The sequence below is a fragment of the Asterias rubens genome, chromosome 22, assembly GCF_902459465.1.
Source record: "Asterias rubens chromosome 22, eAstRub1.3, whole genome shotgun sequence".
In the NCBI taxonomy this organism is placed as follows: Eukaryota; Metazoa; Echinodermata; class Asteroidea; order Forcipulatida; family Asteriidae; genus Asterias; species Asterias rubens.
This window is the reverse complement of record NC_047083.1, coordinates 5,242,542-5,269,941: the sequence shown is the minus strand read 5'-3', so window position 1 is coordinate 5,269,941 and position 27,400 is coordinate 5,242,542. Positions and strand designations below refer to the sequence as shown.

General features: G+C 38.7%; 1 protein-coding gene across 2 annotated transcripts; it reads left to right on the top strand.

Moving 5' to 3' along the window:
• Positions 1-369: 369 nt before the first annotated feature.
• LOC117305338 lies at positions 370-27,400 on the top strand. Of its 2 annotated transcripts, none has more exons than XM_033790199.1 (7): positions 370-741; positions 6,130-6,298; positions 22,661-23,119; positions 24,249-24,410; positions 25,797-25,937; positions 26,360-26,512; positions 27,139-27,400. In XM_033790199.1, exons 2-7 carry the CDS (start codon positions 6,190-6,192, stop codon positions 27,270-27,272), a joined length of 1,158 nt encoding a protein of 385 aa, XP_033646090.1. In that variant the 5' UTR covers positions 370-741; positions 6,130-6,189; the 3' UTR covers positions 27,273-27,400. The 2 variants fall into 2 exon arrangements, with proteins under 2 accessions (XP_033646090.1, XP_033646089.1); XM_033790198.1 differs by having other exon boundaries at positions 6,127-6,298.

Genomic DNA, 27,400 nt, shown 5'->3' with positions numbered 1-27,400 from the left:
CTGTTGAGTCGTCATTTTCTTTTTTCTTTTTTGCAAAATATCCAATAGTATCTTTCGTGAAAAAACTTCACAGTAATGCGTTAACAAAGACCTTGCAGTTCAGTGCGAGTAAACTTATATCAAGCAATCCCCAATAGCCACTGGTTTTTCTATGCTGACTTGCAGGGGTGGATGAATCACGTGTGAGTGACAGCAGTAAGACGAGATCCCTGGAGATTTGAGGGTAACGAAGGTTTTAAGGTTCTGCTTTAGCATTTAGCAAGCAATCCGTCACCGGAGTTTATTGGCCTGCTTTGCACGCGGAGTCTTCGTTGCAAAGCCATTCACTCCAGAGTTCGTCTTTTATGCGGCACGTCGTAAGGGGTACTCTTATTCCCCAGAACCCAACTGGAAAAACATCGCGCAGCACCCGATCGCCGCGGGCTACCAACCCACAACCCTTGTTCCCGTCCGCCAACAACTATCGCTTAAGATAACATCCTCATTTTGTGCAAACCTCTTCAATTTCAGAAAGCAAAACAGAAAAAAAGTAGCGTAAAAAAAACAAAACAATTTATTTGAGGCTTCGTTTTTTTCCCTCTTCATTCTAGCTTCAACAAATATTGGATTGGAGTTGTTGAAGGGTGGATGTCTTGAAAAAGTATCGGTTATTTTTCAACACGTCGTATCTGGAGTAACACCGCTGACGCAGTACACAGGTGTCGCCTTGGCTTTTGATTGATACACGATTGGTATAAACAGGTAAGTCCTTGGTTTATGATTTATGTTTTTCTGTCAAAATGTAGATAGTAAACAGCATCATGTTCTCGCTCATCTCTTGTATATAGTTAGGTCCTAGTTATTTATTGCTACAACATTGTATTAATTTTGTAATCTTATAATAAATGCGCTTTTGGTTCTGTTAGTTTTCGGTACTATTTTCCTTCAGGAGTGTGGAATAAACGTCGCATGGTTAGTATTAACAAAAGGAAATTCAGAACTCAAATTTGGTGCGAAATTTCAAAAGACAGCAGGGCTTGTATAGCTAAACAAAACTTACTGGACAAGCAGCAGATATCACGAAATGCTAGGATTATTCCTACCTCGAATTAGGACGATTAACTAGTCCTAAGTTTTGGGACTCGTCCGAAGTCCTAAGATTAATCCTACGTTTGGTGAAATCGACGGCAGATTTTACTTTGCGAGACCAGCACATTAATTTTGAGGAGCTTTCTGCATTAGAGTTCATCATGTAGTTATCGTATATTTGATGAACCGTTAAAGGCAGTGGACACTATTGGTAATTACTCAAATATATTATTAGCTTTAAACCTTACCTGGTAACGAGTAATGGGTAGCTGTTGATAGTATAAAACATTGTGAGAAACGGCTCCCTCTGAAGTAACGTAATTCTCAAATTCTAAATCTGAGGTCTCGAAATCAAGCATCTGAAAGCACACAACTTCGTGTGACCTGGGTGTTTTTTTTATGAAAAAATAAAGGTTTTAGTATAAGTTTTAGGTAACTTCCCTTTAAAATTGTGCTAGGTTTAAGGACCTGTATCTCTGAAGGCACTTTCAATAAATTGTAAAATATGAATATGCAAATATCAGTATATATCCAGAACTCAAAATGTCACAGGGTTCAAACCTGCACCAAAATAAAGCTTATAATAACACCAATTAAGCTGTGTATGTAACTCAATTTACTTATATTGTCCCTTAATACCCATTTTTGTAGAGCCGGTCACATTTATGCATATGTTGAGATACACCAAGTGAGAAAACTGGTCTTTGACAATTACAATTGGTGTCGTGTCTTTAAAGACTAGAGAAGAAATCTCAGTCATTTGTTTTAATTGGGTTAGTATATTTGTTATACTCATCAAAATTTTGATACAAAATATTAAATAGTGACATATTATTGTTTAAAAAAACCCACAAGATTACCGGGCTTTTTAGGTCATGAGTTTACTGGCCCAGAGCTAAAATCCAGCGGTCCAGTGTCAAATAGGTTGGACATGGTTGCGTGTTTCCATGAAGTAATTTGTGTAGGTAATTTTTTTTAAGAGACGATCAATCTGTTTTTGAATTTCAAACTGTGTTCTTTTGAGAAGTGTTGGTTTTAGGTCAAACAAGTCTTGACGTTTCGGTCAAACAACTCTTGACGTTTCGACATGCAAAGTGTTTTTGTCTGCATGAAAGGCAATGATTGTTTGTAGCTCGTGTACTTGAGTTGACCTAAAAAAAATGAAATACGCAACCAGTTTCGGGATAAGCTATATTCTTGAGAGAAGTGTTGGTTTTAAGAGGAATAACAACTTAGAACCCGAGAACGAATATTATTGAGGTCTCGACATTTCGACCTGAATCTTGAAGTGTCTTCATGAGCAACACTTGCGTATAGGCTCACGATGACATTCGATAAAGAAAACATTCAACTAGTTTTCAGACCGCAAACAATGTTCTTGTGAATAGTATTGGTTGTCGATACAGGTTGATTTAGAACTCTATATAAAAGAAGTCCCGACGTTTCTGAATTGCTTGGAAAAGTGATATGAATTAATAGATGTTAAACTTGCATCGGGGATAAGATGACATCATTTAGTGTTTTAACCTTACACACCAATGTGTCAGCACTGTGTCAGGACTTTCCTGAGTTCTGTGGAAAACATTCTAGAATTGCAAAAGTCCAAAGGTCATGGGTTCGAATACCACCCGGGTAATATGCCTGTCATTTTGTTTCACACAACTCGGGTAAGTACTGAGTATACAGTGCTAACACACATCGGTGTATCAGGTTAAAACCTATTGATAACATGAATTAGTTGAACCTCACTTTAATCTTGATTTCGTCCTTCGAAACATTTTGGACATGAGTTATAAACGCCCTTTACATGGATGTTATGGAGTATGTCTTAACTAGTTGCAGAATTCTGGAGGGGATTCTAAATTATAACCAAATGTTGGATATGAACACTAAAAAAGAAGTAGGTTACATTCACAGCCAAAGGATCTTTGAATCTATTGAGATATAATTTTTACATGTTTTGCCAATTTGTCTTTCGCTTAAAGGTCAGTTCTTGAATTAATATCAGGGAAAGCTTCACAATTATGTGTGGTTTTACATACTTTGCATTTCATAGGCGAATGTAGAAACTCCACACTCTTAAAGGATTTGCTCTCGAACAGAATATAAAGTCGTGTACACTGCTTTTTACCAAAAATACATTTTTGTATTAGTTTGGCTGTAAACAAACCAGAAATCATTTTTTTTTTTTTTTACATTTACAGATACAGTTTTTCTCGAATACGAATTCATTTCTGATAAGCCGGGACAATGTTTCCTAGAATCAACTTCATGTGATCAAAAAGCATTCAGACTGAAATCAAAGAACGATAATTATAATTATGATACTAAAAAATCTTATCTAATACATTTAAATGCAATATACAACTTTGGTAATTATCAAGCACCAATATTCTCACTTGATATTTATCCCAACATATGCACACGTGTTTGCTTGCATAAGCCTAACAAAGGCTTCAGGCCTGAAGTCGTTTATTAGTTGAGTGAGAAATTACCTCAAAAACTACGTTTTCAGAGGGAGCAATTTCTCACAATTGTTTATCAACAGCTCTCCATTCGCGTTACCAAGTAAGTTTTTATGCTGATAATTATTTTGAGTAATTACCAATAATTATTGTCTAGCCGTCGATGACACAAAATTCTTCCTAACTTAAGACCAATCGTAGGACTCAGGACGAGTCCTAACCTAGCACTGTAACATGCAGACCTTAAGATTTATCTTGGTCCTAACTCAAGATAAGACGAGTCCTAACTCTTTGTGAAATCGACCCCAGTGCCTTTAAACCATACCTTAGTGGCGGTGTGATCCCCCATGTGGGCTTATTTCCTGGATCAATCGTCCCCTCTAGAGCATTGAGTTGAACATTGCAAGTGCTGCTGAGGAAGATAAGATTTTCTCAATGTTACTTTCCTCCTGCTTTTACCCCCTTTGGGTCAACTAAGTAACTTTGTCATCAACTAAGTAACTTTTTACACTCAGTAACTTTGTCATCCCCATAGGCAGGGAAGTATATCACCGATGGATTCATGTTAGAAGAAAGTGTAGTGCTAAGATTTCACTTAAATCGCTCTCAATGATCGTTGTTATAATTATATTTACAAGTACGTATTTTGTTTGTGTGTGGGGGGTTTCAAAGGTTCTGGTAAACTCCTTTTGAAAATAAAACAGCAATGGGAGACTTTCTGGGACGATAGAGGGCAGCAGACTTACCGGGTAAATCCATTGTTCTCAGAATTATGCGCATGTTCAGAACTACGTAAACAATGGAAATTTACCCGGTATGTCTGCTGCCACCTAGCGTTAGAAAGTCTCCTATTGGCACTAACGAGGTCTCATATAGGCTTACACTGAACATCATTGTATAATTCGCCGTCTGTTTTACTTGATTTAAAGACTTGCAGCACATACCTTTGGTAATTATCAAAAACTAGCCAAGCAAAAGTATTGCTTTACAAAAACAGCTTACCACCAAAAGTTACATTGGAAAGTTGTGGCTTGTGTTCCACCTAATTTTTGCTTAGCAAAGAAATAATTATACTGGACAGAATTTTCTGATTAACAACTTGAAGCTATAGTTGCTAAACAAAATGTTGCTTACCACAATAAAGTTACCAGCTAAAATACCATTTTCCACGTACAAAAAGTAATTGGAGTCCTGTTTTGTACTTTAGCAGGATAATGTTTAGTTCAACTCAAATCAAACTCACATTTATTTTCATACTTCATGAAAAGTACAAACACCATAACAATAAATCCAGGAGTAACCAATAAACAAGGGTTTTTTAATACAAGGAGGGAATATAATAATAAAGCGATATTTTTTTGTTAAACAATACTTTCTGATTAAGTAGCTTCATGAAATTAGGCCCAGGTTTTATAAGTTGATTATGGATCAATGTGGTCAAAGTTAATACCGGGAATGCAGCTGAAATGACTCAGGTAATTGGCCGTGTTCCTCCCCCCGTCTAACGAGTTAAACCCCCGGGCTAGACTAGTCCGGAAACAATCCATCCATTGCGGTGTCCACTTCAATTACTCGTCAAACTCTCTAGAACAAAGACGGCTGTGATATCTAAATAAAACGTACATTGTTCCTACGTGGTTTCATGTCACAGATAGATCTCCTTTTTTTGGAAATGTAATTTCAAATTCGATAATTATTCTTGGAGGAAAGGTACATCATCATTATTGTTATACATTTTTGACAACGTTTTATGAGATTTGAATGCTTGAATTTTGAAAGACAATATAATGTAAAATTAAGCGGTTAGTGTAATAATTATGTAACCTCTATTTTGAGTAATATTGTGGTTCCAGTGTGGCTGAGAAGGAACCGGTAGACTCCCGAAAGGAAATGAGATTTTTTTTAAACCACTGGACACTATCGGTAAAATACTCAAAGTAATTCTCAGCATAAAAACTTACCTGGTATTGAGCAATGGAGAGACGTAATTTTTGCGAAAGAGATAATTTCTCACTTAAATAACAAAAGACTTCAGGCCTGAAGCCTTTTTGCCTTCTGAAAGCACACACATTTGTTCAACAATATTCTCTTGCAACTTCGATGGCCAAAATAATGAGTAATTTTTTGTTTTAAACAAATCGGGTATTTGATGCATATTATGTTTGGGTCAACATATGAACACTGGTCTTTGAACAAAGAGTTCTCCTGTGTCGTCCATTGTTGATTTGCTCCCGTAAGCCCATAAAAAAGGTGATTATATATTCTAAAATACCTGGACAGTTTCTCCATTTTGATTGATTGAGAGGATATCGCGTGGGGGTGTTTAAACGGACGATATAACCACAGCCAGAAGTGTTTAAACAAAGTTAGCTTATTTGTGGCCCCTGAATCAACATAAGGAGTATACGACTTGGATTTCTTACGTTATAACCTTATTCATCACTTTGTATTTTTTAACCAAACAAAACCATCAACAATGAAATATCCTAACTCAATACGCAAAGCGAACGTCAATCAGACTGATCTGTCTCATGTAATCTAGAAAAATCACAAATTTTGTAAAATGAAACTTTCTGATTTTTTCTGTTATCAGCAGCAGAGCTTCTTCCACGTCAGTCAAACAGAATTATTCACGGAGCTCGAACCCCCGGAAATTATGAGGAAGTTACTGGTAGTTTGTGTGGTCGTTGCAATTTGCGTTGGCATGGCAACGGCTGGCAAGAAGGAGAGAGCGCGGAAAGAGAGACGTAAGGAGGGAAAAAGAGGTAAGAAGTTTGACCTTTAAGTTTGGCGAGTAAAGTCAAACAAAAAATAGATTTTTTTTATTTTATAATTTTTTAAGGGGGATGGGGTTGGTTTCTGGAAAAGGAGTGTGTGAAAGAAAACTCAAACCGGTGTTTAATTGTATTTGTTTTTTATTTAAAATGTTTAGTGTAAAAAGGGAAATTTACTCCTACTTAAATTTGAGTAGGAGTTGAGCCTAAGACATCCGGGTCCGTGCACAGTTAACATATTTGTGGCCACTCGGTACAATTATCAAGAACCAGGGCCCGATTGCATGGCTCTGCTTACCGTAAGCACAGAATCGGCGCTTACGGAAGCAGGGAATTCTGTGCTTACGGCAAACGTATTTTACGGGTTGGCGGCGAATTTGGGCTCCTGCGCGTGCGTACTTCACGTTACTAGGCATTCTACGCTTACAAGGCTAGCGCAGAAATTCGGCTTTCACGTAGGCGGGGAATCGTGATCGTAAGCGTATACTTCGGCGGTAAGCAGAGCCATGACATTAGGCCCAGGCCTCGTTGGGTTTAAACCACAAGTTTATTACCTCTTCACCACACATCGATTCCCTTTAGCTGTTCCAAACTGCCTACCAATCAAAAAGACCTATGGTGACAGATGCAAAATATAATAGTTGGAGGCCTGACGTTTCAACCACAGTAGAGTCTTTTGTCCATGTGTGGTGTGTTGCAATTTTTAGCATTCGAGAAAAACTCTATTAAGGTTGAAACATCAAGCCATTACCTTTTTGTGCAATCATGTAAGTTATTGAAATAATTCCTAGTGTTTTGCCAGTGCAGAAAGGTAAAATAAAAAAGTAATTACACACGATTGAAGTTTCTTCCGTTCGTCTTCAACTGTACTTCCCCATTTCCTTTGACTTCTATCATCATCTTCTTAGTGCATGCTTCCTATTCCTATTCAGTTTTGGCCAACATTTCCTCTATGCGTTTAGCATGTACGTGAGATCAGCAATAATCATCCCTTGGGACATCTTCAAGAAAACATTGATCTTCGCTCAAGTTCTTACTTTCGTGAAACTAAATCTTGAAGTACCTATTGATTTATAACTGATAAGAGAAAACAGTCATAGGTGCGTCATTGATTCTGGATTGGTAATAATCGTAAAATAAAGGCACTGGAAGAAATTAGTATGTTTATTTACAATAATAAGTGTTAAATTTGTATCGGGGATAAAGAATATTAATTTTTTACTCATACACCGATGTGTGTTAGCACTGTATACTCAGTACTTTCCCGAGTCCTGTGAACAAATATCACAGGCATGTTACTCGGGTGGGATTCGAACCCACGACCCTTGCAATTCTAGAGCAGTGTCTTACATAGGATTCGAACTGCCTCTAGTTGCCGGGCAACCTCGGTAGTCTAGTTGGTAAGACACTGCTCTAGAATTGCAAGGGTCGTGGGTTCGAATCCCACCCGAGTAACATGCCTGTGAATTGTTTTCACAGGACTCGGGAAAGTACTGAGTATACAGTGCTAACACACATCGGCGTATGGGCAAATAAAAAAAATGTTTATTTACTTTTTTTTTTTATTTAATTTTTTTAGTTTGTTTTATTTTGGACAGTACTTTGATGCCTGGCGAAAGACGCGATTCAAATGATGTTATTTATTTGTATATTTATTCAGTTTGGAAGTAATAGCGTAGACACATTTTGACAGCTTATGTTCTGTTTTTATATTGAGTCGGCAGCGGTCCAGTGATGAAAGAGAGCGAAGAAAAATGTGTACGTGCGCTTTATGCATGCTTTTGCTCCAAGACCAATGTTCTTATAGATTATCCTTTATAACAAAATAATTGCTGGAACTTAAAGACACTGGACATTATTGGTAGTTGTCAAAGACCAGTCTTCTCACTTGGTGTATCTTAACATATGCATAACATAACAAACCTGTGGACATTTGAGCTCGATTGGTCGTCGGAGTTACGAGATATCTATGAACGAAAAAACGCCCGTGTATTGTGTACTTTCAGATGCTTGATTTTGAGACCTCAATTTCTAAATCTTAGGTCTCGAAATCAAGTTCGTGGAAAACTTATTTCTCGAAAACTACTCCATTTCAGAGGGAGCCGTTCTCAATGTTTTATACTAGCAACCCCTTCCCATTACTTGTTACCAAGTAAGGTAACTTTTATGCTAATAATTATTTTAAGTAATTACCAATAGTGTCCACTGCTTTTAAGTCTGCTCATCCAATATAGCAAACAGTGTGATTAACTTGAATCTGCTTAGCAATATGTAAATGTGGTTAGCATGTCGGTGTTATTTGCAGTCGTGGAGGATTTGATGGTTATTAACTGTGTGTTGTGAAGCGTGGACGTGATGGATGAATAGTTTCTTTACTTAATGAAACGGTGTTTAAGTCATCAGTGTGAGTCATGCTGTATGTCCATTGATTTGTCACCATTATGGGTTTCCCTTCACCCAGTCGTTAGATGAGTCTAAAGCTGAGTAAACAGTACAACATTGGGAGTATGGCTTCAAAATAAGTTATGTTTTCGTTTAAAGGTATGTGCCTATTATACTGGGTTGGTAATGATAACAAGTCTAATGGGAGATTTTGGGACGCTAGGTGGCAGCAGACTTACCAGGTAAATTTCCATTGTTTACGGTGTTCTGAGCGTGCGCACTTGACCGAGAACAATGGAATTTTCCTGGTAAGTCTGCTGCCACCAAGCATCCCAAAAGTCTCCCATTGTTAAGTTTTAGTCTGAAAGCTTCCGATTTTTGAAGTGCAAGTATGCACTTATAATAACTATTAATGTTTTTGTGAAATATTTCCCTTTGAAGTGAAGTCATATTTAAGAACTCCGTAGCATTGACACAATCGAACGGTTTCAAAAGTCAAGTGTATTCTATTTGTCCTTTAAAGAGTTCATAACAAAGTGCACCCTGCTACACAAACGTTTGGTGAAGATAGAGGAGTCACGGCAGCCACATTCCTTGTACCCTTTCCTCTAATAAAAAAAAGGGGAAAAAAAAATCCTGAACAAAAAAACATGGTGTAGTCCCACATTTCTCTCCACTCGTGCGACAACTCACTGTTTGGAACACATTACATGTTTCTTCCATTACACCGAAGGAACTGGGCCGATGGACTTCAGCTTATCATCGGTGATTTATTTTTACTTTCGGATCTCGCGGCTGCCCGGGCGATGATTCATTGCAAATGGGGAAGCTCCGCTGAGGCCTCCGGGGGCTTGCGGAGCGAATGACGGCAGCTATGCGGAACGAAACTCGGTCCAATGCCATTAACTCATCTTCCAGAGACATTCACAAAATGTAAAGGTTTTGAATCATTGACTCCAAGCTGATCAGGAATCCATCAGCTCCCGTTGATTTGTTCCTCTAAAAGAAAAGGGAATACATGTGATAAGCTAAACAGAAACAAACGTATTCTCAATTATTTGGATCGTGCCAGTCTCTAGTTTCAATAAATTAATGCTCAGTTGAACCAAAACACAGACTATATTTTGAGTCCAGGTTGTTCTTCTCTTTGCAGCGATTGAAATAAACAGCAGTATGACTTGAGAAACTTAATGTTATTTCCCCAATTTTTTTTTCCCCAAAAATAATAATGTTTGAACGAATCTATCGTTGAGAGTTTAAAAACATGCAAAATGATATGTGTGTATAGATTGGAGGCTTTTACAATCCGTCTGTTTTTGAAAACATGATTTATTATAAATTATAAATAGAAAACAATTTGGTGATTATTTGAACTCTATGAGGGGAATGTTGGGCTTCATGTCATAAATTTGAGCAGTCTATTAATTACTTCGGTGGGTGATTTGCTTAAAGCGAGCGAGGTGGCCTTTGGCATACCTCAGATTAGTGGCAACGGAAACTTACTTTGTAAAGAGGACTGGAGAGCTTTATATTCTATAACACAGAAATGTCCCCTATGAAGTAATGTTGTTTTAGAGGAAGATATCATTTTTCATCCCCAAAAACATAAGTTGAGAAAGGCCTCAGTCATGAAGCATTTGTCGTTCATCTGAAAGCACATAATTATATGCAACAGGAGTACTTGAGTTTTGTTTCATTATTTTCATGCAACTTAAATGACCGATTGAATCGCAAAATGTTCACAGATTTGTAATGCAATGCTGGCATAATAGTTATTTTTGAAACGCACCAGAGAGTACGCACTGCTTTTAAATTTCAACGCTGGTGTTGCTTGGATATTAAAGGCAGTGGACACTATTGGTAATTGTCAAAGACTAGCCTTCACAGTTGGTTTATCTCAACATATGCATAAAATAACAAACCTGTGAAAATTTGAGCTCAATCGGTCATCGAAGTTGCGAGATAATAATGAAAGAAAAACAACCCTTGCAACACGAAGTTGTGTGCATTTAGATGGTTGATTTCGAGACCTCAAGTTCTAAACTTGAGGTCTCGAAATCAAATTCGTGGAAAGTTACTTCTTTCTCGAAAACTATGGCACTTCAGAGGGAGCCGTTTCTCACAATGTTTTATACCATCAACCTCTCCCATCAACCTTCTCGTCATCAAGAAAGGTTTTATGCCAATAATTATTTTGAGTTATTACCAATAGTGTCCACTGCCTTTAATAATCCATTCCAAGAATAAGATTTATAGCAACCTGATTATTGAGAACAAAATCTTTCACTTTTTTTTTTTTTTTTTTTCTTTTTTTTTTTTTTTTTTTTGGGGGGGGGGGGGGGTCCCCTCAAGGGAAACGAACCCACTTCCATTACATAAAATACTATATACATGGGACATGTTCCAAGTGCTGTAATTCACCCCATTTCAATTAAGAAAAAAAGTGTAAGTGTGAAATAAAGCTCCGAGAACTATGTTGAAGGGGAAATGGTTTATTCCCGTGGGTTTGCCATCGGACGAAATGGTATGCTTCTTTGTTTTAAAGGCACTGGACACTATTGGTAATAATTCCAAAAAATAGTTTCATAAACATGTAATTGATAACCAGCAGTGGAGAGATGTTATGAGTATAACACATTATGAGAAACAGCTCCATCTGAAGTAACGAAGTTTGAGAAAGAGGTAATTTCTCACTCAAATATTAAAAGACATCAGGCCTGCAGCCCTTTTTATAGGCATCTGTTTTTTCTTTCAGTATTATGTTGCAACTTTAGATGACCAATAAATAATAAAAAAATCGCAGGTTTGTTATGCTAAAAATGTTGGAATACACCAACAGAGAACACTCACGTCTTTGAGGTTAAAGCCATTGGACACTTTCGGAACAGAAAAAAATAAAAGTTCACAGATTCACAAATAACCTACAGGGTTTACAGAAGGTAATGGTGAAAGACTTCTCTTGAAATATTATTCCATGAAATGCTTTACTTTTTGAGAAAACATTAAAACAATATAAATTCTCGATATCGAGAATTACGGATTTATTTAAAACACATGTCATGACACGGCGAAACGTGCGGAAACAAGGGTGGGTTTTCCCGTTATTTTCTCCCGACTCCGATGACCACTTGAGCCTAAATTTTCACAGGTTTGTTATTTTATATATAAGTTGTGATACACGAAGTGTGGGCCTTTGGACAATACTGTTTACCGAAAGAGTCCAATGGTTTTAACCAAAGGTGTTCAGTGCCTTTTAGCGTAGTTGACCTTAATAGTCACGGGCACCCAGAGTAGCTCCCTTGCTACCGTTTTTCATTGCAATACACCGTGTATTAAACGACGACATGGAACCAATCCCAAACGGCCTATTGTCTAAACCCCCATTCCAAAGTCCAGTCCCTGAGTTTGATAACACTACACAAACCTGTCACAGGTTGTTTTGACAATCCAGCATTACCCCTCAAAAAAAAAAAAAAAAAACATTATTCGTCTTTAACACGTTCGCCGATTAGAATAACATCTGTCAATTTATCGCGAATTATCGAATTTCATCGCTGGCCCAATTTTCCCCGGAGAGCCGTTTTTTTTTTTTTTTTTTGTGGCTTGAAAAGAAATTACGGCACCTGCTGGTGATTTATCAAACAAAAATTATCATGAAAAGTAGAGCTGTCACAGAGGGTTGTTATATGCTTGTCATCGGGTTATAAAAATGGTTTCTATGTGCACCACATTGCTGTTGAATGTGTTGGCACTGGACACGTTTGGTAGTCAAATAATTGGTAGCATAACAACTTACTTAGTATTAACGAGCAATGGAGAGCTGTTGATAGTATAAAACATTGTGGGAAACGGCTCCATCTGAAGTAACATAGTTTTTGAGAAAGAGGTTATTTTCTCACTGAAATAATATTTTGATCCGAGAAAGACTTCAAGCCTCAAGCCCTAATGATGATCTATAGGCAATGGGAGACTTTGGAACGCTAGGTGGTAGCAGACTTACCAGGTAAATTGTTGTTGTTTAATACGTAGTTCTGAGCATGCGCGCATTACCGAGAACAATGGATTTTACCTGGTTAGTCTGCTGCCACCAAGAGTCCCGAAAGTCCCCCATTCATACATCAGAAAGATACAAATCATGAAAGTTCCAGTTGAAACGGTTTTCACTTGCTGAGAAAACAGCAGATGAAAAGGTATTTTACCATCTCTGGTAAAAATAATGTGAATAATGATTCGTGCATAAATCGTTTCTCAAATTCAAATTTGGATGGAACATTTTTTGGAATCCTTCGTCGATAAAACAGCTGCGGTGCTTCTCATCAAGCAAGTTTGTATTGGTCATTGATTTACTAACTATAACGTTATGAACACATACCTTTCAAGTCAACTTAAATTCTATGTCCAATTCATCATTCCTTTAAAAGGCATCTTAATAAATCAAAAACTTCAACAAATCCCCTTGGTCGAAAAGTCATGAGTTGATCATTACTGAGAATGTAAAACTCTGCACGGTAACAGTTAGTCTCTGATCAAGACGTTCTTGTTGAGTTGGTAATACCTTATAGGCTACACACGTCGCGAGATCGCGAAAGTTGAGTGATAGTGAAAAACAACGCATTGTAATAAGACTGGAGTTTAATGGAAATGAATTACCGGTTCGGGACCTTTTGGGCTGGGGAAATATTTCGTTCTAAGGAACAACATATTGATTGATGGTTTTCTTTGTATTAAAGGTAAAAAAACATACAATGTTTTGTGTTTGCAAGGTGGAAACTAATAACAAAGCTACCCCTTGTAATTGAATATGATATCCGAAAGTGTTTGTCTATATTAACCCCAGTCATTATTATAGGCATATTACTCAAATGGGATTCGAACCCACGACTATTGAAATTCAGAGCAGTGTCTTTTTACAGAGCTCAGGAAAGTACTGAGATTACCGTGTACAATGTCTGAGTCGTTGAATATGGGTATAACCAACATTAATATTCATTAACCCCAATACAAATTTCCATTTGTTAAACAACAACAAATGCTGTTTAAAATTCAAATATTGTCGACTGACGGGAAAAATCGGCCAATCGGCCATGTGTAGTTATCTACCGTAGCGGTTATTATTTATTTATTCGTCTATTTAGTGTTTTTTTCTTCTGTTTTGTTATGTAATCTTGTAACGGGCACATCCGCCACAAGCCTCTGCTTTTAGGACGATGCCTCCATGTGATGTGAATGTGGAAATAAATGTTTTATTGATCGAATGATCCACTCGGACCAATCTTATTGAAGAATAAGGCCCAATTGTTTGGTACATCATTGTTAAAAAAAAAACACCTGGAATAACGACGTAACTTGAGAATACAAATCTGTCGTTCAATTCACATTAATTTGTCTCTGCCAACCCAACAATTTCCCTTTCAAATTATAGTGAACATGCAAGGGTAGTTTCTACGGCTCAACAGACACACATAACAGACTAGCAATTACAGTTGATGACAAGCCAGACCTATCAACAAATCGCTAATCCAACCCCGTCTAGTCAGGAAACGGACTCGGGCCCCGTGCAGCTCAGGGTCGAATTCATGTCTTGCTTCAAAGTAGCAACCAAGTTTATTTTTAAAGGGTTTGGGTACCTTTTTTGTAGGACACACGGTTCGAAGATAATTATGGGAGAAAGCTTCCCCAAAAGGCACAAAACACGTGTGTTATTGTCAATCACCAGTACTCTCACTTGGTGTTTTCCCAATAATACATATTAATAAATAAGATTATTTGAACATGTTGTACTCAATTGTTCATCGAAGTTGCAAAAAATAATGAAAAAAAAAAAAAAAAAAAAATATTTGCTCTACTTGTGTTTTCAGATGCCCAATAAAATGGTTCGGCCCTGAAGTTTTTTTTACTAGGCCCATTGAGTGAGTATACCTCTATTTCAAACAACAACAGAGAAGCAACGCACCATTGAAAATGTTTGTAAACATTAAAGCACAAAAAGCATGGAACTTCCAACTAGAAATATAAAAATAAAAAAAACAATTGTACAATAAGATCTCTTAATTAGCAACGAGAAGAATTAGTGCAACACAAAACGCTTCCCCCCCCCCTTCGTATTGTGTTTTCTGGGTTTCAAAGGTGCCCTTCTGTCAACAAGAGGGAAAGAGTGGTCCTTTCTCTATAATTAAATTACCCTCAAGTGTAGGCACTTTTGGTGACATCCTCTGCCAATAATATAACACATAACTGGCACAGGCGTACGACCCGGGGCAGTGTTGCCCCCTACGTTCCGAAATTCGGGCAAAACATTGGGGACAATTAACGTGCACAGCTGGATGAAGAAAACATTGGACAGAGAAAACAAAAATAATAGGTCAATTTGTCCAGGTAGTTGACTGTCCTAAGACGTTTTGCGTTCTTTGACAAGATTGTATTAAAATGACAGCTGATTTCGGTTGTCTATTATGATTTGAGGCATTGCGTGGTGAGGTATCAATATGTATTTGGTTTGCGGTAACACCATGTGTGTGTCTGCCTGCCATGTAGAGTTTGGTCTTAGAGAACTGTCGGGAGACTTCTCAGTTCTGAAAAGAACTGTCCTGCTTTTTTGACGGAAGGTTTAGAAATTGGCTGGGACTACTACTTTATCTTATAGGGTCGTAATTAACTGCACTGCCGCGGTGTCGGTTGTCACACTAAAAAATAAGGACAATGTGTATTTGCATGCTGAAAATTGTGTATGGTTTTTCACAAAAAAATTCTCCTAACTCACACACCGGGTTAAGCCCAAATTTCCACATCAGGTTTTATTATTCATTAGCATTGTTGATAACACCAAACATGAATAACACTAGCTTTTGCCACAACTTTAGCTCGACCAATCCGGTTCATTTGGTCAGCTCTACCCATCATAATTGCCTTCAAGGCATTAGAAACCTTTGCTAAATGTTAAAGCCATTGGACACTTTCGGTAAAAAAAAAAAATAATAATTCACAGATTTACAAATAACTTACAGCAAAACAATATAAATTCTCGTTAACGAGAATTACGGATTTATTTGAAACACATGTCATGACACGGCGAAACGCGCGGAAACAAGGGTGGGTTTTTCCGTTGTTTTCTCCCGACTCCGATGACCGATTGAGCCTAAATTTTCACAGGTTTGTTATTTGATATAGAAGTTGTGGTACACAAAGTGTGGGCCTTGGACAACACTGTTTACCGAAAGGGTCCAATGGCTTTAAAGACCAGTATTCTCACTTGGTGTATATCCCAACACTATGCATAAAATAACAAATCTTTGTAAGTTTGGGCTCAACAATTTGTCATCGAAGTTGCAAGAGAACAATACAAGAAAAAAAAACTCCTCTTGAGCAAACATGTGTGTGCTTTCAGAAAGATAATAACAGGCTTCTGGCCTGAGGTATTTTACTATCTCATATAATATTTGAGTGAAAATTACCCCTGAGGGAGGCGTTTTTTACAATGTGTTTGGCTACCAGTATAGCCCTCCGTTTCTCGTTAACAAGTAAGGTTTATGCTAACAATTATTATGAGTAAAATAAGCCTACCAATAGTGTTAAGTGCCTTTAAAGGCAGTGGCTATTGGTAATTATTCAAAATAATATAGTTTAAAACCTTTCTTGGTAACCAGTTATGGGGAGGGGTTGATAAGTATTAAACATTGTGAGAAACGGCTACCTCTCAAGTAATGTAGTTTATGAGAAAGAAGTAATTTTCCACGTATTTGATTTCGAGACATCAGATTTAGAATTTGAGGTCTGGAAATCAAGCGACTGAAAGCACACAACTTCGTGTGGCAAGGGTGTTTTTTCTTTCAATGTTATCTCGCAACTTCGATGACCGATTGAGCTCAAATTTTCACAGGTTTGTTATTTTTATGCGTATGTTGAGATACACCAACTGTGAAGACTAGTCTTTGGCAATATTACAAATAGTGTCCACTGTCTTTAAGAGTTTTTGTAGGAATGTAGACCGGGTGGACAGGGGGAAAGCCACACCCGGTTGTTTGACCACATTACGGGTCAAAAATAGAAACAGGTTCTGAGTGACGAGACTCAATAGGTGACATTGTTTCTATTGTTGAACTCAATCTGTCAGGAATTTTGTAATAGACTGTGGTCACGTGTCCTAAGCCGCAAGAGGATAAGCCTTGAAATGAAGTGTAACGTCAGATGTTACAGGCTAGGGTTTTGTCAGCAACCTAAAAAAGAAATCCGTCCTTGAGGCCTTGTCACACTTTGCAGTTACAACGGGCAACATGAAAGTCACAAACTTGGAGGCCATTCAACATAAATGTTGCCGTTCCGTCTGTGAAATTATGATGATGTGGTAAATGCTTCAATTTGTCTGCAACACCTCAACAACGCTACCACTTTTTGAAATGAATTGTTCACAAGTAAATAGGAAACACTAAAACGTCTACAAACCCTCTTGTGGCACTGCGTATAGTGGTAATAATTTCAAAATATTTGTTAGCATACTTTACTTGGTAATGAGCGACGAAGAGCTGTTGATAATAGCATAAAACGCCGTGCAAAACAGTAAAGCCACGTAGTTTTCTGAAGTAAACGTGTGGGAAAGTGATGAAGCCTTTCATATAATGGGCATCTGTAAAGCAGCGTTGTGCATCAAGGGTATTTTGTCTGTCATAATTCTCTTTAAACTTTTACGCCCAATTGGGTTCAAATGTTCACAGATTTTGTTATTTGTATGCATATTTTGCAATACACTAAGTGAGAGAATCGGTCTTTAGCATTTTACCAAAGATGTCCAGGGTGGATTGCTTAAAGAGTTCAGACTAGTCTTATCTCGACTCGTCCTAACTGAAGACCACCCTCGAGTTTTTAGTATATCCTACAAGTCCTAATGACTAGTCCAAACCTTAACTTCATTAACATTTTACTCAGGGTGGAAATGAGCTGGCACTGTCTAACGTCAGTAATAAACAGTGTGACATCATCAATAATTCCATAACCATGCATGGGAATGATTCAATCTGCCTTGATTTAAGTTCAATGCTATTAAAGTTGTACAGTTTATCTTTGCAGAACACCTTGGAGTAAAACTAGGGGTTAAACTAGGGGGACATTTAGGTGGCACCGAGGGTACACCGGTTCCAGGGTTACCGCTTCCTGAACAAGGGGTTGCTAGGTTTGTTTAGGGGGAAAAGATGTGGGTTAATGTACCCTGTATGAGTTGTATTGGACATTCCGGATATTGTAGAAGCCCTTTACATTTCGTTTGCTGTCTATTGAGCGTAACGAAAAATCAATAAAAGTGTTTGCATTTGTTAGGGGACCTCTATCACACCTTATTACTATACTGACCATTTTGAGAAGCCATTGGTGTTCAGTTTTTATAAAACAAACATGCATTTATCCAGAGCTACATAACCATGGGAATAGCGTGCTGCCTTGATTTAGTTACATTTAACGACTTGTCCACAAGTCTAAGTTACATGCTATAAAGTTACAGCTATCTTTGCAGTGCAACTTGGGGTGAAACTGGGGGACCTTTAGGGGGGGGGGGGGCATCGGGGTGCACCGGTCCAGGGGTCTCTTTACCGGCACAAGGGATTGCAAGATTTACCGAGGGGAACGTTGGGGGGTTAGTGTGCCCTGTTTTTATGTGTGAACATTTCGAATACTATAGATTGAAGCCCTTTACATTTCGTTTGCTGTCCCTTGAGCGTAAAACAACTTTATACAATTGTTTGTATTTGTTATGGGGTCTGCAGGACCTCTAACCAGCTTTACAACTATAGACCATTTTTGAGTAGCCATTGGTTTCCAGTTAAAACAAACATGCATTTATCCATGCATTTGGCTACAATAACCATAATTATGGGAATAGCGTATACTACCTCGATTCAGTTCCATGCTATAAAGTTACAGCTATCTATCTTTGCAATGCAACTTGGGGTGAAACTAGAGGGACCTATAAGGGGGTAGGGGGGGGGGGGGTTATCGGGGTGCACCGGTTCTATGGGTCTATTTTCCGGAACAAGGGGTTGCGAGATTTACTGAGAGGGAAAAGTTTGAGGTGTTAAGGTACCCTGTATGATTGATGTATGAACTTTCCAGATGCTGCAACCCATTATAGGCACATTGGTAATTATTCAAAATAATGTTTAGCAAAAAACTTACTTCGTAAGAAGCAACATATTGATAGAAACGAACATGCTTTATACTTCAGGCCACGTTATTTTATACTGATTAGTATTTCCGGCAAACGTATTTTGTAGTGGCTTTAGAATTATCCCGCTCTTTAAAGCAGTGGCCACTATGGGTAGGCTACTACTGAACAATAATTGTAAGCATAATAACTTACTTGGTAACCAGGGGCCAATTTCATAGCTTTGAAAATTTGCTTAGCATGAAATTTTGGCCTCGATAAAAACAAAATTACCAAGCAAATTTCCACGTGGTTTTGAGGATAAGTAACAAGCAATATGCAAAAAAAAATGAAATAATATGGTTGGTAATCCTGTTTTTATCAAGGAAGAAATTTCATGCTAAGCAAATTTGTGTGCTTAGCAGCTCTATGAAATTGGGCCCTGTAATGAGGAGCTGTTGATAGTATGAAACATTGTGAGAAACGACTCCCTCTATTAAAAGTAACGTAGTTTTGAGAAAAATGTAAATTCTCGGAAAATAGTAAACGACTTCAGTCCTAGCTGAAGCCTTATAATATGGGTCATTCCATGTCAGACCAACACACTTTTTTACCTCATGTCTTCCGATTTTGATAAAAATTGCTGTGCTTGTAGGTCCTAATGAGCAATGAATGCACACCAATTTTTAGCCCGATCGGACTTTCCATGTGGTCAGGGCAGAAACCACTAAAATCTGACATTTGTAGGATAAAATACCACCTTTTTGGTAAAAATATGTCATAACCATGTCAATTCTCATCACATATATGCAAATTTGGTATCAAATTGATGAGAATTGCATGCTCAAATCAATTCTTTCATCAAAAATAAATTTTCTGAAATGTAGGTTACTGTAATCTTTAATATGTTATCGTGACCTTTGACCCCGTTTTTGAAATAATGTATCATTCCAAAAATCAACGAAATAAAAATCATTTGATAGAGCATGTCATCCTCTATCAGAATCCACTAAGAAACAACTGGGCTCTTCAAAATTTACAACTTTAAGACTATTTTTGTACAGTTGGTAGGTTACAAATTAGTCAATTTATACATGTACTTTACTTTATAAATAAATAAAAATAAAAAACTTTCCAAAGTTACTAAAATTTTTATCGGTTTGGGATTTTTTCATGTTGAGGGCTGATGTGGTCTAACCAGAATCATACTTTAAAATACCAGCAGTGACGCACCCAGGATTTAATTTGGGTTGTGGGTGGAGGGGGGTGGGGGGAGGGCATTTTTCCGAAACAAAATTCTTTCCAAGATGGTAAACAAAAAATGTCACCATGCTGCAACTCTGACTTCATCGGAAGGTTAGCATGCCTTTTCGTGTGCTATACGGTTAAATGGAAATCGCACAGTTAGCACAAAATCTGCTGCTGAGCAGCTCTATTAAAATGGGCACTGAAGTCAGAGTTGCAGCATGGTGAACAAATTGTTCTTGAGGATTTCTCAGAAAGTTACCATGCATTAATTTGTTGTTCAAGATTCATCACAGGGGGTTAAAGTAAGACTGCATAAGTTTGTGATCTACTGAAGAAAGGCAGACAGCTTCTCCATCTCAACCGTGATGTACGTAATCTCTAACTGGGATCACTAATAATCACAGTGGTGCACCCGAAAGGGGGGGGGGTGGGGGACGATGGGTCTGGGGGATTGATCCCAGCCCCTCCAAGGTATTCAATTTGTTTGTTTGATTTGTTTTGATTTTTTGTTTTACAATCTTCGAAAGAAATTTTTGGGGAAAATATGGCCCACCCCCCAAAAATAATAAATCCTGGGTGTGTCACTGCTGATAGTTTAAATTCTGATTCTGGTTAAACCACATCAGCCCTCAACAAGAAACAAATCGCAAACCATGAACACTTTAAGTAACTTTAGAAACAGAAGAGTGAGGTTTGTTGGTGGATTTATTATGTAAAGTATATAAATTGACTAGTTTGTGACCTAACAACTGTACAAAAATGGTAATAAAATTGTAAATTTTGAAGAGCCCAGTTGTTTCTTGGTTGATTATGATAGAGGAAAACATGTTCTACCAAGTGATTTTTATTTTGTTGATTTTTGGAATGATGCATTGTTTCACAAATTGGGTCAAAGGTCACGATAACATATTAAAGATCACGGTACTTGTACAAAAATAGTCATAAAGTTGTAAATTTTGAAGAGCCCAACTGTTTCTTAGTGGATTCTGATAGAGGAAGACATGCTCTATCAAGAGATTTTTATTTCATTGATTTTTGGAATGATACATTATTTTAAAAACTGGGTCAAATGTCACGATAACATATTAAAGATTACAGTGACCTACATTTCAGAAAATTTATTTTTGACAAAAGAACTGATTTGAGCATGCAATTCTCATCATTTTGATACCAAATTTGCATATATGTGATGAGAATTGACATGGTTATGACATATGTATACCAAAAAGGTGGTATTTTACCCCAAAAATGTCAGATTTTAGTGGTTTCTGCCCTGACCACATGGTAAGTCCGATCGGGCTAACAATTGCTGTGCATTCATTGCTCATAAGGACCTACAATCACAGCAATTTTTATCAAAATCGGAAGACATGAGGTAAAAAAGTGTGTTGGTCTGACATGGAATGACCCATATAAGGCATCTTGTAGCAAAATAATTTGTACAACAAGGGTGTTTTTCATTATTCTCGTGCAACTTCGATGACGATTGAGTCAAAATGTTCACATGTTGATATTTTGTGCATGCTGGGACATACCAAGTGAGAATACTGGTATGTGCTCTTACCAATAGTATGTGCTGTCAGATGCCTAATGAAAGACTTCAGGCCTGAAGTTTTTTAATATTTTAGTAAGAAATTACTTCTCCTAGGTAACTTGATTTAGAGGGAGCCGTTTCTTACAATGTTTTAAATCCACAACTCTCAGTTACACGATACCGAGTTGCTAACAATTATTTTGAGTGTTTACCAAAAATGTCCATGCACAGTGCCTTTACAGAGGCCCTTCCCCACCGTCTGTAATACTCTATTTAAGGGCGTGGCTGATCCCAGGGTTTTTCAAACACCGACGACTTTACCGAGTCCCTAGGAACATCTACAGGGAGGAAATGAGTGCGTGGGTACCCTGCGAGGCAATTGAATTAGGGGGTTGGAGTGTAGACACCCCGTCCTGTCAAATCATGATATCATCAAATAAAAATGTTGTTGGTCATCAGGGAGGGAGGGAAAAGTTTGGAATTACTTTTTTTATTTCGCCTGAGATCCGGTTGTATACAGCAGGCAAAGGTTGTACGGGCTCGACTTCAAAAAGAGTTAGGACTAAAAACTTAGGACTAAAGACATTGTGACCTCTGTTGTAAAAAGCACTGTATATACGTCATGTTTTGCCAGGCAAAAAGACACGTAGTCATGGTAAGATTGCGTAGCACTTTTTAGCTGGCTGCCAAATCATGCGCGCGAACCATGCTATGGGTTTCGTGAGACGTCAGAGGTCACATCGTCTACATAGTCCTAGGAGTTATTCAAATCTTATGGCTAGTCCTAGGTTATGACGAGTAACTTGGAAGAAGACTAGTCTTAACCCTTTGTGAAGTTCATAACCGATCAGTTAACAAAAGCATTTCGAAGGGTTGGTATGCGGGGAACAAAAGAAGGTATTTGGAAAACTGTAACCAGAAGAAGAAGACGGTGCAAAAGTGCATAGGCCCGGGTCATTCTAGTTTGCGACTTAAGATCATGCGCATGTAACTACTATAATGCGTAATTTTATGATAACTAGGAATAATGTTCCATTATTATTTCCATTTATTTTTTGCCCAGCGAGGCCACAAGCTGATGCCGTCCAATCAGATCCATCAATCACCCCCTCAACTTCCAACCCGAAGGAGGAGCAGCCACCGACAGTTCCCGAAACCGATCCGAACCAACCCGATTCACCCTCAAACCCCGAGGACCAAGCCCCGACAAAAACCGACAGGCACCCGCCGAGATGCAGCGAGTGGGTTTGGGGCTCCTGTGAGGTACGGGACGGTAGGACATGCGGGAGGGGTGTCGAGCGGGCCACGAGAGACGGTGAGAACTGCAAGAAGAAGGAGCAGGATCGACCGTGTCGCGTCTACTGCAAGGAGCGGGCTCAGGGGGACAAGGCCAGGGAGGGAAAGAAGAAGGGATCGGGGAGTAAGGACCGACAGAATGACGGTAGTCCAAAGGGCTCCTCCGCAAGGGACCCACCGAAGCGCAACAAAGCTGACAAGGAAGATGAGGATGACAGCCCTGGAAGTTAGTATTGTTAGAAAGAAATGTTTGGCATTGAAGATTTGGGGGATTTAGTCTTTGTACAATACGTCACTATCTCATTCTCGAAACGTATTACGTGAGAACTCGATAGAGGGCGCACTTTTCTTCTTGAATGATTTCGGTGTGCGCCAAGCTGATAATAGTAATAATTTGTAGGCTCTCATTTTTTTTATAACAACTTGTTGGGTGTCTTTTAATTAATAGATTGGATAAATCGTGCAGTGACGTAGGCTTTCAAAACGGGTTTTGATTGGTCCAAGGTGATGTGGGTGCAGCTGACAAACGTCACCTCTGACCAATCAACACACAATATGAAAAGCTCACTCTCGGTTGTTCGCGGCACTGCGTGTATGTACAGTACAATTGCATGTAATGTGTTTTATAATGTACATCATGATTTGGCTCAAAGATGTGCAAAGAATGTAGGTGAAAGATGATTATGGACGTAGGCTCATTAGCAGATCTATGGCACATACGTTCCTCGCCAACTAGCTAGCCACTTAATGTTGCCCCATGCTTAAAAACAATGTACACTATTGGTAATGTCAAAGAAATGCATAAAATGACAAACATGTGAAAATATGAGCTCAAATGGTCCGCGAAGTTGCGAGATAATAATTGTAGGAAAAAACACCATTGTCTGAAGTTGTGTGTTCTTTCAGCTGCCTGATTTGGGGACCTCAAATTCTAATTCTTAGGTCTCGTGGAAAATGAATTCTTTTTTTCGAAAACTACGTTACTCCAGAAGGAGCTGTTTCTCGTTTTATATTATCAACAGCTCCCCATTACTCGTTACCAAGTAAGGTTTTATGCTAATAATTATTTTGAGTATTAGTGTCCACTGCCTTTGATATCATGTCGACTTTTCTGAATCCAAATTGAAAAGAAAACCAAATATTGAAATAGATGGGAATTTGCATCGGGGGAAAAAAAAACAACAAAACAGATTTTATCCGTATTTACCGATGTGTGTTAGCACTGTGTACTCGGCACTTTTTGGAGATCTGCGGGGAAAAAATCACAGGCTTAATTATTCGAGTGGGGTTCGAACCCACGACCTTTGCAATTCTAACTTTTAAGGTTTCATGTTCTCCCTTTTTGAATTAAATAGAATGCAAGTACGATAAGAAAGACTGGACGGAGTGTGACGAGCAGACCAGCCTGCAGATGAGAACGTTTACACTGAAGAGTGGTGACCCGACTCTATGCGACCAGAAGAAAGTCATTACCAAACCATGTGATAAGTTTCAGCGTCGTCTGGAGAACAAGAACGGTAGGGCGCCCTCTTTCCATTTTTACTTCGATTTGTTTAAAAGAAAACAAAATGCCAACGATACCATTGGCTATGATTTACTGCATCTTTGTAATGTCCGATCTGTTGAAACTGATTAAGCCGAGACTACAGAAGGTGCAAAGATAGCAAAACCATCTAGCTATTCTTGTTCTATTGGTTCAAGACTACGTGATGATGTATTTACGCCAATTCGATGTTCAAAGAAAACCTTGCCGAAAAGTGCGCACTTCTTGTTTGTTCCATTTGGTGGGTCGAGGAGTAGGGGAAAATGCGAGATCAAGCCTGCCCCCCCCCCCCCTCACCAGACCCGCCTCCACACCAGGTACCAGGTGTGGCAGGAGATTCGGTCCACAGAGGATATGTTTGGCGAACTGTGTACAAACCTCTTCTATTATAAAGCGTTCTTTCGAAGCAACCTCTTCCCCATCGATGTAAATTTCCCATGAGGGACTGAAATTTCGAGGGAAAGATTTTCCTGTGATACTAGGAGTGCGTTTTGGCGACCCCAACCAGAAACATGGTTGAGCCTTTTCGCGCTTCTCGGTTGAGGCGCGGTGACGATGCTGTTCAGACCAACCGGTAACCGACTTTTTGAGTTGGTTGGGCTTTGGTTGGGGTCGCCAAAACGCACTCTAGACTGTGGCATGAGCTTATGTCCCTCCATGGGCAAACTGTGTACAAACTATGTCACCCTCTTTCCTCCTCATCCCATTATTGATGAGGAACAGAATATCCGGCCGACGGAATTCCCAGGACCGGCCATTTCAGAGTCAACACTCGCTCAAAAGAGATTTCAATACATGGTTGTACCCACGAGTTTACTAAGTTTATTTTCAGACATTGAAACTTAAAGGAATACGTTGCCTTGGATCGGTCGAGTTTGTCTTTGAAAAGCGTTTGTAACTGGTTATTATTAAATGCATAGGGTTAGAAAGATGTTTTAAAATTAGAATATTATATAATGATCCACACACATTTGCCTCGAAATTGCGTGGTTTTCCTTTAATTTTGCGAACTAAACACGGTCGGCCAAATTTGACTCCCATAAATGGCCAACCGTGTTTGTCGACGAGGTAAAAGGAAAACCACGCATTTTCGAGGAAAACTTGTGAGGATCATTATATTCTACTTTTAAAATATCTTTCTAATCATCTGCATTCTATAACAAACGGTTACAAACGCTTTTCAAAGACCAACTCGACCGACCCAAGGCAACGTGTTCCTTTAAGTATCTTTCTAGGATTGGTCCATGGGGTTACTTCGGAGCCAACACTCGCTCAACAGAGATTTCAATACATGTTTCAAATACTAAATTTATTTTCAGACATTGAAACTTAAGTATCTTTCTCTACGATCTTTCTCTAGACTGCGAGTACATTCTTGGCCCGTGGGGTTACTGTAATGCTACGAGCGACATGAGGCGTAGACGTGACACACTAATCGACGAGTCTAAAGAGACCGCTGGGTGCAGGCTTGTACGGGAGATACATCAGCGGTGTGCAGTAGGTACGGCTGGAAACAAGCCTAGCATCATTTTTTAAAGGGTTTTGATACCTTTTGTAGCTCATTTTTTTGACCATGACTTGAATCCCTACTCATTATGAATTGCGATGTGTAATATAATTTACTTGTAGAGATTCCAGTCTCTTCTGAGACAAATATTATTTTCGTGACATTATTGTACTTAATTCTCAGCACCTCAGCAAGTAATAATGTTTTTGTCTTCTCATTATTCTCTTGCAACTTCGATGACCACTATTGAGTCTAAATTTCACAGATTTTTACAGATTTGTTATTTTTAATTGTATGCATTAAGGTTTGGATACTCAAGTGAGAAAACTGGTCTTTGACAATAACCAAAGGTGTCCAGTGCCCGACGTACCATAGAGAATACTTATTTCATTTATATTGTTTTGTGACTCCTGCAGCTTGCATGTACACTTGGGGCGAATGGAGCGAGTGTGACGAAGAGGAGCAAAAAAGACTGATAGTCGGCACCCTGGAAAGAGATGATATCACTCCGCCAGATTGTCAAAACACTATGACCCGCACAAAACCTTGCTACGGGAAGAATGGCGTTGGTAAGAAGCTCTTTCAATCTTTTTTTTGCTGCATGGACTTTTGATGGCGTAAAAAAGCAGAATGGTGATTGTTAACACCACTTAAAGCATATTCGAGTGTGCACCATGGTTAATAACTAGCTGACTCGAGCTCTAGTGTTTCGGCCACCCGAATGTGGGTTCGAGTCTCGGTCGTGGCGTTGTGTCCTTGAGCAACATACTTAGCATACTTGCTTGGTCCTTTATTGGACATTGGGGGCGTGGGTCTCATGTACTGAAATTGACAGTTTAAACAAATAAATGTATTGTATAAACATGGGGACACTGCATGCAGACGACCGACTTCCAAATCTGTGTTTTTATTGGTCCTCGGACCAATCAAAACACAGATATAGAAAGCTTACGTCACTGCACGTTTATCCAATGAAATCACTGGTTTTGAAATGCAAGTACACTGTACCTGTCTTTATGTGACAGGGGACCAGTCTTATGAGCTGCCTCCTTTTAGTCTCAGTGAGGGCGTTGATTGACGTGACGTCATTATACAAGGGGTCTATTACTGGAAACCGATATTAAATGGAAAGTTACTTACACTGGTCTCTTTTTATTTGTCTTTCTTTTTTCTTAATTTGTTTTCCTCTAAGTAGAAAAGTGCCTTTTCGGTCCCTGGAGCGGTTTCGGCAAATGCGTAGAGGGATTCAAGCTGCGGACCCGTAAGCTGCTCGTGGGCGACAGGCGATGTGAGCTACGGGCCAGCCACGCCGTCCCGTGCAAGGGCTGACAACTCTGCAACATTGTGGACTCAAAATGGTCCCCTGGGGGAAGCCATGACAACCTTTTCTCCCAGATATAACCATCATTTTATAAATTCTTTGCCTTTTTTGTCTTGGATGATTGATGTATATAAGA

Excerpts from the sequence above, each read along its gene's own strand:
- LOC117305338 (XM_033790199.1), top strand. The coding sequence starts at position 6,190 with ATGAGGAAGTTACTGGTAGTTTGTGTGGTCGTTGCAATTTGCGTTGGC. Across the intron at positions 23,120-24,248 it reads TGAGGATGACAGCCCTGGAA|AATGCAAGTACGATAAGAAA; the intron begins GTTAGTATTGTT and ends TGAATTAAATAG. Across the intron at positions 25,938-26,359 it reads ACATCAGCGGTGTGCAGTAG|CTTGCATGTACACTTGGGGC; the intron begins GTACGGCTGGAA and ends TGACTCCTGCAG.